This window comes from Eubalaena glacialis, chromosome 14 (genome assembly GCF_028564815.1).
Source record: "Eubalaena glacialis isolate mEubGla1 chromosome 14, mEubGla1.1.hap2.+ XY, whole genome shotgun sequence".
Classification (NCBI taxonomy): domain Eukaryota; kingdom Metazoa; phylum Chordata; class Mammalia; order Artiodactyla; family Balaenidae; genus Eubalaena; species Eubalaena glacialis.
In genome coordinates this window covers 11,494,147-11,506,803 of record NC_083729.1, presented here as the reverse complement: position 1 = coordinate 11,506,803, position 12,657 = coordinate 11,494,147, and the positions used below count along the sequence as shown (strand labels likewise).

The following is a 12,657-nucleotide window of genomic DNA, read 5'->3' as shown; positions in this document are numbered from 1 at the left end:
AGGAATCTTTCAAAGCACTTCATATCAGAACTGCATAAAAAAGTTAATTTTAAGGTTTTGAATGTTGTCATACAAAATCACTCCTTTATTTCTAAGGTTCACGATAGAAACTTACCCTTGCCTTCTGTACAGGAAAGTAATGTACAAGCCCTAGAAATTCTGTTCACTTACCATGGATCTGACCTGCTTCCTCATCGCCTTGTGATTCTCTCCAATTTCCCAGAGACCACTTCTCCACATGAATATTCCGTTTTGCTCCCTGAAGCTTGGTATGTACTATGTTCACTGAATTTTACCTTTTTTCTAAGTAACAATTTTTGTTTCATGCTAAACATCTTAAATTAAAAAAAATTTAAAATGTAAACTATTTAAACTTTTTTTTCTGATTATAAAATTATTTCTAACTTATTTTTAAGTGATCCTGAGGCCAAACCAAAATGTGTCTAGCATAATAGGATTACTGTAACGTATGGAATGTGAACTTTACTTTTTTTTTTTTTTTTTGAAAGTCTTCTGCTACTAAAACAAAAAAAAAAAAGAAAAGAAAGTCTCCTAGCTTTATGGCTATGTATTCAATATATACTGTTTTATGGTTAAGAACAGTTTTTAGGGTAACAATGTCTGTTTGAATTAGTTGTATCTTTTAGAAATTTGAAGTGTAGTTCTGACAATATTAGGTTGTAGATCCAGGGAACCCAGGAATGTCCTGGGGATCCTACTTTTCTCAACAACCTTTTCTCCCTATGAAACTCCAGAGGCACAAAGACAGATGGGAAATCAAAGTACCTCTTTCCTATTATACTAATGCTCCTTATCTCAGTTGAAGGCTTTTTGATAATTGGGTTGTGACATGTGACATAGACTCTTAAGACCAATGGAACCATTAAGACCCAGTTGTACCATCTGGTGGGCTTCCAAAGGCCAGAACATCACTTCCTGAGAATGAAGAAAAGAGAATATACAGTTGACCCTTGAACAACACAGGTTCAAACTGTGCAGTTCCACTCACACATGGACTTTTTTCAGTAGTAAATACTACAAGACGACATGATCCTCAGTTGGCTGAATCTGAGGATGTGGAGCTGTGTGTACAGAGGATCCACGTGTACGGAGGGCTGACTATAAGTTATATAGGGGTTTTTGACTGCACGGAGGGTTGGCACCCTTATCCTCCCTGTTGTTCCAGACTCAGCTGTGTTTGCCTCAGTGTGTAGCCCAGAGATGGGCAGGTCATCAGCCCCAGGCCTGAATGGCACCTGGGAGTAGCATACCTTGCTTCTGTCTGACCACATAGAGGGAGAAGGCAAGAATATGTCCATTTGTGAGACCTTTTATATCCGGTAAACTAGCCCACTAGTAAATGTGGCTCAGTCATTAATTGCATCCTTTCTGAATTTGTTTGCCCAATCTTAAAAAGAGTTGAGAGTCCCTGTCTTCCTTCCTCATGTTGCATACTTTTAGTAATAGGTGAATTGATCTGTATGAAATCTGCTTGTAAACTATAAAATACACTGTAAGGGATTATGACGGCTCTGATTGAAATCATTGTTACAGACTTTAGCTACTGGCAACTTACAGTGTTATGGGATGGGAACTGGGGATCATTTGGCTCCCTCATTCCTCCTCTGCACCTCCCCTGCATAGTTGTAGGCTTAGGTGTTGACGATAATGACCAGCATTTATACAGTCATTACTATGCATTTGGCACATACTTGCATCCGGTCTCCCAACACTTTTGATATTATCTCTGTTATTATAGAAAGCTGAGACTTACAGAGGTTTAATAGCGTATTAAACCTTATGTAAGTGCAGCCAGGATTTGAACCTGTTTTTATTTAGAGTTGTAGGTCAGTAAGCTCTAAAAATAGAAGTTATAAACTCCCTATTTTGCATTACTGTTAGTACTAAAATATAATTCTTTGTTATGATAAAAGTGAGCAAAAAGAAAAAGCTTGGGATGTAACTTTCAAGCAGTTTCTTTTAGATCTGAATACTGATAAGTAAATGCAGTCTATAAATATGTATTTATAAATATTTCAGAATATAATTCATTTATTTTCTGCCTATTTGCAAAATAGATCTAATCTGAATGGAAATGACCTTTTCTACTGTACATTGTTAGTATAGAGAAAAGGGCCACTGTCTTAACATTTTTTCTAAAGGTGATTTCTCCTTAGATTTGAACTCATTTATTTGCGTTGTCTTCTGATGATTGCTTAGACAAACGTTTGATTTTAACCTGAAATTTCAGAACTGGTTTTTAGAATAGTTTTACAGTGCCCAATGCTATATATTATCTTTGAAAGCCCTATCTGTGGTTCCTTTATGGTGGCTGCCATAACTGATTTAAGTGGCAGTAAATACTTTAGGTATATCATTGCAGCAGAGGGTAATTAGATGTTATTTCGAATCTTGTGGGGTGTGTTGCTTAGACAAAGTTGGAAAAGACTGATTTCTTGTGAGTCCTTAAGTTATAATCATTTTAAATATATTGAGAAAATATAGATTTATTTTTTTGTTAATCTTTGTTTCTCAAGAAAATCTTTCACATTGATTATATTTTTGCTATAGTTAGAAAGACTGAGAAAGAACAATAGATTTTAATAGTAAGATCTTTTATGTGACTGCAAAGCAAAACCACAGTTATGTTTCAGGCATAGCCTCTTCTATGAGGTCTTCAGTAATTATTCCTTTCCCTATATTCTCATAATTCTTTGTTCATTCTTGCAGTATAGCACTTTTTATTTTGTATTATAGTCAGTCATTTTTATTACTGCCTTTCTCCCCCTTGTTCTCTTCTTTAATAAACACCCAGCCTCAAACTCACTAACTCTTCAAGATGGAGGCCATCTCTTCCTGAGTTTTGGATCCTCAGGGCCCAGGTGTTTGTGTAGTGGTTCTCTAAAGTTGTTTGCTAACTGGATAAATTAGGTCCATTTTATGCCCATTTACAAAAGAGATGAAAAGATGTCCTGAAGGGATTGCAACAGAATATGCTTTCACCTGTTAACAAGGGAGGTGTCCAGGTAATGTTTCACCAAGGCTCCCACCGCCTTAAAGATTCAATTGCTATTTTAGCCCATAGTTGAAGCCTGTACTCTTTTACCCTATTCAAAGTTTTACTCTAATGGACGTGGAGATCCATAAGATACAATCATAGGACTTATTTCCCTTTTTTAGGAAATATATTTTTTGAGTACTTGCTATTCATTTACAAATCACTTGGAAGCTTTGGGTCAGATGGACACAAAGTGTCTGATTGTTGGGATGTGAACGCCCCTCACCATTTGACCGAGCCCCTTCTGCATGCCTGGCGCTATGGTAGGGGTCTTGAAATGAGTGAACACAATTCCTCTTCAGCAGGAGTCATCAGGTATGGTTTACACGGGAACAGAAGTTCCTGCTTGCAGCATCATGCTTTCAAACTGAGGAAGAGATGAGTTGAAAAGACTCTAAATCTGCAGCCTTTTTTGCTTTCTCTCTTTTTCTCCTCAGTTACAATGTTTGCCAGCTCCTGAAATGATCTTGCCACTTCTTTGTTTACTGCCTCAGACAGCTGTAGAACTTTCTGTGTGCATGCCTTGTTTTTCTGTGAGCGTATACATTGCTCAGTGGTAGAGCCTATATTTCATCCTGCTTTATCTTCTCTTCAGCCCGCCAACTTGTATTTTTCAAGTAATAATGACTTTTTAATTATCTGTTGAATTGATTGGGAACAAGTCACTAAGCTCTAAATGGACGGCTCCCAAACGCAGAATGACCGCGTAGCTCCCCACTGCCTTCAGCTTGCTGTTGGGACACTTGGTACAGTGCCCTGCTCTCTCCACTTTGCCACACTGGCAGTCCCACGAGCATGCCAGACCTTCCCTCCCCGCCCCCCTTAGGGCTTTTCAGGGTTAGTGTGCTCCTGCTGGGTGTGTCCTCCTGGATCTTCACGTGACCTGGTCTCTGCTCAGAGGCTCCCTCTTCAGAAAGGCCTTCCTCAACCACGCTTCCCCATTGCTTCTGCCCCCTCCTCTCTCTTTGCCCTTATCTGAGTCTTCTTTTCTTCTAGCACTTATACCTAACATATTATATGGTTATTTATTTGTCTCCTTCAGTTTATCTGATCTTCCTTGGCCATTCTATTTAGAATTTTACCCTCACTTTATTTTTATTTATTTATTTTTGAATTATCCATTATAATTATAAAATTATCCATTTTATACATATCAGTGTATATATGTCAGTCCCAATCTCCCAATTCATCCCACCACCCTTGGTGTCCATACATTTGTTCTGTACATCTGTGTCTCTATTTCTGCCCTGGTTCATCTGTACCATTTTTCCAGGTTCCACATATATGCGTTAATATACGATAATTGTTTTTCTCTTTCTGACTTACTTCACTCTGTATGACAGTCTCTAGATCCATCCACATCTCTACAAATGACCCAATTTCGTTCCTTTTTATGGCTGAGTAATATTCCATTGTATATATGTACCACATCTTCTTTATCCATTCGTCTGTCGATGGGCATTTAGGTTGCTTCCATGACCTGGCTGTTGTAAATAGTGCTGCAGTGAACATTGGGGTGCATGTGTCTTTTTGAATTATGGTTTTCTCTGGGTATATGCCCAGTAGTGGGATTGCTGGGTCATATGGTAGTTCTATTTTTAGTTTTTTAAGGAACCTCCATACTGTTCTCCATAGTGGCTGTATCAGTTTACATTCCCACCTACAGTGCAAGAGGGTTCCCTTCTCTCCACACCCTCTCCAGCATTTGTTGTTTGTAGATTTTCTGATGATGCCCATTCTAACCGGTGTGAGGTGATACCTCACTGTAGTTTTGATTTGCATTTCTCTAATAATTAGTGATGTTGAGCAGCGTTTCATGTGCTTCTTGGCCATCTGTGTGTCTTCTTTGGAGAAATGTCTATTTAGGTCTTCTGCCCATTTTTGGATTGGGTTGTTTGTTTTTTTAATATTGAGCTGCATGAGCTGTTTATATATTTTGGAGATTAATCCTTTGTCTGTTGATTCGTTTGCATATATTTTCTCCCATTCTGAGGGTTGTCATTTCGTCTTGTTTGTACTTTCCTTTGCTTTGCAAAAGCTTTTAAGTTTCATTGGGTCCCACTTGTTTATTTTTATTTCCGTTACTCTAGGAGGTGGAACAAAAAAGATCTTGCTGTGATTTATGTCAAAGAGTGTTCTTCCTATGTTTTCCTCTAAGAGTTTTATAGTGTCCGGTCTTACATTTAGGTCTCTAATCCATTTTGAGTTTATTTTTGTGTATGGTGTTAGGGAGTATTCTAATTTCATTGTTTTACATGTAGCTGTCCAGTTTTCCCAGCACCACTTATTGAAGAGACTGTCTTTTCTCTCTTACCCTCACTTTAAATCCTCCTTTCCTGCTTTATTTTCTTCCTAGCTTAGGTCAGCCAGATAGTTGACCTTTCACCTACTCTGTTTTGAGATGCCATTGGCAGAATGTTTACCTTGGAATTTTTTTTTTTAACATCTTTATTGGAGTATAATTGCTTTACAATTGTGTGTTAACAAAGTGAATCAGCTATACATATACATATATCCCCATATCTCCTCCCTCTTGCGTATCCCTCCCACCCTCCCTATCCCACCCCTCTAGGTGGTCACAAAGCACCGAGCTGACCTCCCTGTACTATGTGGCTGCTTCCCACTAGCTATCTATTTTACATTTGGTAGTGTATATATGTCCATGCCATTCTCTCACTTTGTCCCAGCTTACCCTTCCCCCTCCCCGTGTCCTCAAGTCCATTCTGTACGTCTGTGTCTTCATTCCTGTCCTGCCCCTAGGGTCTTCAGAACCATTCTTTTTTTTAGATTCCATATATATGTGTGCCCTGGCTTTTAATGGAAGTTTGATTAACTAATTTTAATTGAACCAAATTTTATCATTATGATTGCTGGGAAACTTTGGTTTGTGTTATTTTAGTGTTTTATATTGTCACTCTTAAATAATCGTATTTGACATTGATGAAATGTGACCAAGTTGTATAAAACTTTGAAATTATATTATCTGTCATAGGTGATACATCTTTTTGTTAGCTACCTATCCTTAGTTTGTCATTGCTGTAAAACGTTTACATTTTATATTCACTTTTAGTTTTAAAGTACAAAGGTGACATTTCTTACCATCTTTATTAACTTTGACAATTTGTGGTACTAGAGGGTTTTTTTTGGTGAAAGAAAGAGAAATATGTTTTTTGACTTTTAGTATTTTTGATGCTTATAGCATGTTTTAGAAAGTTTATTTAGATTTTTCATTTATGCCTTTTGTTTTATTGGAAAACCTTACCAGAGTGATGAAAGCAGGCTAGCTTAAAAGGTTGTATTCAAAACAGTTGTCTGTTGAAATAATATAGCAGAGGGATAAGAACACTGGCTCTAGCTAGAGCCAAGTTGCCTAGATTTGTGATCTTGGACACGTTTTCTAACTACACCTCAGTCTTCTCACCTGTAAAATGGGGATGATTATAGCACTTACTTCATAGCATTGTGAGAATGACCGAGTTAATGTATATAAAACACTGGGAATGGTGCTTGGCGCCAAGTCATTGCTACTTAAGCATTAGGAATTATTATTAATGCAGAATCCCATGCTAAGGCCTTGGCCTTATATATGTTATATAATTATTATTTTAAACTTATTGGAATATTTTTATAGTTATGGAAAAGTTGCAAAGACAATACAGAAAGCTCCTGTACACCCCTCGCCTAGCTTCCTCTTCCTTCTTACATAATCATAGCACATTTGTCAAAACTAAGAAATTACTGCTGGAATGGTCCTGCATATAACGTGACATATGTATTCCTAAAAATCACTGCACTGTGCAGAATACTGCAGTGAGAACCACAGGGCTTATGGGGAGAATAGGGTTAGTGGAACAACGAACAACAATAGGGTTAGGAATGTAGTAACAATCGTACTATAGTTTTACATGTATTAAATGATTAAGAAACACGTAAATACTAAAATATGGCACTTAACCTTGACAAAGACCTGAAAAAGACTGCTTATGGAAGTGAGTGTTGGAGCAGTTGCAGTTTGTGTGTTATTGGGAAGTGGAGGAGGGGGGTGATTAGAATTCCAGTGCAAAGTTGTAGCCCCAGATGTGGACTGGAGTGGCTCCTGATACATTCTGGGAACTGAGGCTGCTGCTGGATGTTTGGGGAGTGTGTGTGCATGCACACGTGAGCTGACGTGGCTTGGTTCAGCTGAGCGCAGTTTTCTGTGTTCACCTAATGTTTCTTGTGGATGGAATTGGGCATCAGCAAATCTGAAATTTGTTATGCTGAAGTTGTTCTATAATATATTAATTTATTGGAACAAGTTTGCATTTTGAAAACATTGCAGAACTGACCATATGTTACTATTAACTAAACTACGTATTTATTTGGATTTAAGGAGTGTTTCTCCTAATATCCTTTTTCTGTTGCAGTATCTGATCTAGGATACCACATTGCATTTAGACTTCATTTACTTTTAATATATGGAAATAAACTCTGTCATTCAGTATCTGTCACTCATGAAGTTCTTTGACACATATATTTATTACTAGACAGTGAAAATTGATCCTAATATTTATATTCCTGGATCGCCTCCAGAATCGGCAAGGAAAGATTGAATTATATTTAGCGTATTTTGGTGTATTGCAATATTTAAAGCATTTTATAGTATAAGTAGCAAACCTCTGTTGATGGAAATAGAATATCCAGAACACCTCATTCTTTTCATCATCCTTGAAAAACTGTTTCTATAGTAACTTGGCAGTTTGTTTGCTTGTGAATATCTAAGTTTAGGTTATTTGATGATTGAAATTTTGACTGTGAAAAGCGTGCTATAGTATACAGATGGGCTGTGCTTATGTGAACTATGAAAATGTGTTTTAGACGTTTCCATTTTCTTTTCAGAGTTGGCGATTATTTGTATTATTTGCTGACTGACTTCTGGCCATTCTCTACCTTTAGTTCCACAGTAATTTATGTGACATATCATTAAGGCTGAAAATAAGAAGTGGCTGAGTGAAAAATGTTAAGTCACCAGTTGTTTAAATAGAATATGATGTCAACCTAATATTAGGTCTGTTTATAGTCATCTCATATTCTCATACCTAGTCTCATATTCAGAAAGTGCTATTATCCTAGAGTGTAAAAAGCACTTACCCTGCCTTCATTTAGAAAAACCTTGCAAAACAGTCTGATAAATTGTGTGACAAACCAGCTGGCAGAAGTTTCCTCCCTGTGACTTGCAGACCCAGGCCCTCTTTGTGCTGTGCATACTTTAACTCGTGTGTTTGTCCCTGGCATTTTATTCCCTTGCTAACCCTAAATCATTTCTGCTTTTCTCAGGCCTTTGTCCCTTTGGTGCCTCTCTACCCCGCTTGGTAATGCAACAGAAAATCCAGGGTCCCCAAGAATTTTCCCATTTTCATTTTTCATTGGGAAATGTCATCGGGTAAATAAGTTTTGCATCCTTTTCTCCTCATTGATAAGTCTTTGTCACTCCCCCAAAACTAGAAGGCGTTTGGGTGACAAATTTGGAGGACATTTTTGTTTTTAGAGGCTGCTAGTATCCCGTGGCACGTTTTTTTTTTTTTGTTTGTTTTGTTTTTTATGACCAGACTAACATTATCTCACAATCAGGTGCTATGAATATACTGATGAATGCAATGATGGTTAATGACTGTTGGATGAACGAATGGTAGTTATGTGAAGAAATTTGGAAAACACAAGGGGTCGATGTAACAAAGTAAATAAAATGGACTCAGAAGCATTCTTTTTGAAACAATCTGGAAAGGAAACCTGTCTGACTTTTCATACTGAAAACAAAGTAATATACTAGTTGTGGTCTACAGTCGTCTTCAGAGTGAATATATGTATATCTTTAGTGTATTTCTGGATCATATCTTTGGCGTTGTATATTTTTGACTCTTTGTTAATCATAGGGACCATTAGGACCATTTGGCCTTGATATACTTTTTATTTTATTAAAACATTTTTTTAAGTTGTAAAATACATATAAAATTTACCATCTTAACCATTTTTCAGTGTGCAGTTCAGTAGTGTTAAGTACATTCACATTGTTGTGCACTCAATTTCCAGAACCCTTTTTATCTTGGGAAACAAGCTCTGTACCTATTAAATAACAACTCCCCATTTTTCTTTCACCCCAGCCCCTGACAACCACCATTTTACTTTTCGTTTTATGGATTTGACTATACAGTATTTGTCTTTTCGTGACTGGCAGTAATGTCCTCCAGCCATAATATGCTTCTAGTAAAATTAATATCACAAATAAGATTTAGAGTGGCTGGCCACCCGTGGGCCATGTTTCTATTTATGCTGCAAAAGTATTTCTTAAATAAAGTAAAGGACAAAGATGAGTTCTAGTTCAGGATGGGACGTTACATCACCATTGTTGCCCGACTCCTTGTGGAGAGCCTTTTCTTTATCTTTCGGTGATGAAGAGGGCATCCAAATGAAGGGAACTTCTAATATCACATCTAATACTTTGTTTTCTAAATCTTGGGTTTAAATAGCCAAATATGGAGACTTTTTCTGTTACTACAACAACATAAAATTTATGTCATAAAAGCAAAACATCAATATGCATTTTATTAAAATTTTCAGTAGGACAAACTTGATCTAGGTCAAATTAATACACCTTTTAACTTAAATCATGTAAATCAAATAAAGAATTTACCTTGAAAAAGATCAGATGACATTATTCCCATTCTTCACAACTGAAAGGTAGATAGGAGTTTACTTTTTCCTACACTTCGAGTTTCAAATTAGTGATGTTTTGATATTTTACATTAGTTTGTGATTTTTTCAGAGATGAAATAATTTGAACTTTTTCATTGAAGTCAAAGTTGACTCTAGGCAGCTTTCGATTCAGAAGGTAAGTTATTGTTTGGTTGATTTTTTTTTTTTTTTTTTCGTTTTTTCCTTGAAAGGCAACAGAAAACAGTACCAGAATCAATTACTGTTGGCTTAGTTTCATAGTTTTAAGGATATTCTGGAAGTTTTTCTCCCATAAGAAGCATGTTACTGTAATGTTTCTTGTGACGTGGATGTTGATTTTTGAATTTTAACTTTTTCAGTGAAATTTATAATTAATCATGAGTACATGTGAAACTGATTTAAAAATTGAAGCATTTCTAAATTGCTTTATACTATTTCATTTTCATTGAAAGAACAGTTTAAAGAAGGTGAATGAATCTATAAAATTTTGTGTTATTTCAATAAAAATTTAGGGAATAATTATGTACCATGTAAAGGCATTGTATTAGATTAAATAGGTGGATAGGTATATGAGTCAGATGTGGTCCCTGCCCACAGATAAATTAGAATCTAGTAAGGAAGATCAGACAGGTTAATTATAGATATAACTATCATAAAGTTAAAATATGTGTCATAGGAGGAGTATAAATGGCTTTAGAGATGGGAGAGATTACTTTCTGTTACAAAGGAGGTAAATCAGGAAAGCCTTCTTGGCAGAGGTAAAGTTTGATCTAGGCCTTGAAGGTTGAGTGTGTTTTTGATGCTGGGAAGTTTGAATAGGAAAGAGTCATCTGTATAACTATTTAACCTGAAGTTGTTTCACCTACTTAGTCCTCACATATATGCTATCATTTAGTCACAGGGTACAAAAGATGTTCCCAATTAGCTTGTTAATTGAAAATGAATTAGTGCAGAGGTTTTCCAGTAAACAATTATGAATCTTTTTTTACTCATGTTTTTATGTAGCCCAGTCCTGATCATAAAGATCTCTTTTTTCTTCCTTGAAACGTTTAAAAAGCAGTTTTTATTGGGCATTCTATTTCCACCATATGTTTTTTTTGTTGTTGTAATGAAATATCACCTAAACTATAGCCTGGATGATGAAATAATTATGGAAAGATTGGGGCATTGCATTTACTTTCTTTTTTTTTTTTTTAATTAATTTATGGCTGTGTTGGATCTTCGTTTCTGTGCGAGGGCTTTCTCTAGTTGCGGCGAGTGGGGGCCACTCTTCATCGCGGTGCGCGGGCCTCTCACTGTCGCGGCCTCTCTCTCGTTGCGGAGCACAGGCTCCAGACGCGCAGGCTCAGTAGTTGTGGCTCACGGGCCTAGTTGCTCCGCGGCATGTGGGATCTTCCCAGACCAGGGCTCGAACCCGTGTCCCCTGCATTAGCAGGCAGATTCTCAGCCACTGCGCCACCAGGGAAGCCCCGCATTCACTTTTTTGGTTCTCAAGGGAAACATAAAAGTGTTTCTTTATCCTTTAAAATTGAAAAATTGATTAGTTACCTAACCAAAATTCAATTCCCGTATGTGCAGTTTATTTCTGAACTGCTGTGAGCGAAGAACAATAAATTGGTTTATATTCTAGGCTTGAAATAAGTAGGTGGCCTTCTGCGGTGACTGTCATTAGAGAGAGGCATGCAGGCAGCATGCTACAAAATGGGATAAGTTGGCAGTTTCTGAATCCAAGAATAACCTGGTGGTTGGATAGGAAAGGAAAGGCCTAAGAGCCTCCCTTGTCTGGGAGCAGGGTCTGGGGCTGGCAGTGGGAGAATTGCTTTGCATGTCTCCTGGCACTGTGGGCATCTTAGATTTTGACTTGATTAGTTCTTGTCCTATTTATTTAAAGCAACAAAATAGATTTAGGGCAATTTTATTGATTATGAAAGTGGAAGCAAATATTTTTTTAGAGTAATTTTTATGGACCTTGGAAAGTATGTTGGTATTTGTTATGTATTTGGTACTCTGAGAAGTATTATACTAAAGAAATGAAGGTGTAATGATTTACTAATTTATTTCCTCTGTCTTCGACAAACATTTCATGATTATGAAACTTTAAAAAAAATTTACAAATGAATTTTATGATTCATATACAATTCTCATAACATGTCTATGAGAAAAGCAGAAAAGGGATTATTATCCTGCTTTCAGGGAAAAAATTTGAGAGGTATTAGGGAAGAAATATGTCCTGAAATTATTAAAAAAATTTTTTTTAAATGCATCATTATTTTAGTGTATATATAGCTTTTGTCAAATGTTTTTAATGTGGCTTAATATAGTTTAAAGTTTATGATGTTTTTCTTCCAGTTTTATTGTGATGTAATTGACATATAGCACTGTATAAGTTTAAGGTATACAGCGTGATGTAAAGTTTATGACTTTATTTGAAATTAAAAAATCTCTGAGAAGGTACTGTTTTCTTTTTAGCTTTTTTTTTTAATATCCTTAAGGTTTTAATGAATTTATTTATTTTCGGCTGTGTTGGGTCTTCGTTGCTGCACACGGGCTTTCTCTAGTTGCGGCGAGCGGGGGCTACTCTTCATTGCGGTGCGCGGGCTTCTCATTTTGGTGGCTTCTCTTTGTTGCGGTGCGCGGGCTTCTCATTTTGGTGGCTTCTCTTTATTGCGGAGCACGGGCTCTAGGAGCATGGGCTTCAGTAGTTGTGGCTCGCAGGCTCTAGAGTGCAGGCTCAGTAGTTGTGACACACGGGCTTAGTTGCTCCATGAGCATGGGGGATCTTCCTGGACCAGGGCTCAAACCCATGTCCCCTGCATTGGCAGGCGGATTCCTAACCACTGCACCACCAGGGAAGTCCCCCTATTTATTTTTTATTTTTTTTAAACTAA

At 36.9% G+C, this 12,657-nt stretch overlaps 1 protein-coding gene across 4 annotated transcripts in view; it reads left to right on the top strand.

Annotated features, from left to right (window-relative positions):
- The window catches only part of NBAS (NBAS subunit of NRZ tethering complex), a 344,585-nt gene that overhangs the window by 96,622 nt on the left and 235,306 nt on the right, over nt 1-12,657 (top strand). For all 4 annotated transcript variants that reach the window (XM_061168818.1, XM_061168819.1, XM_061168817.1 and 1 more), the window contains one exon: nt 133-269. In XM_061168818.1, the coding sequence (XP_061024801.1) occupies nt 133-269 (137 nt within the window). The remainder of the gene's footprint in view (nt 1-132; nt 270-12,657) is intronic.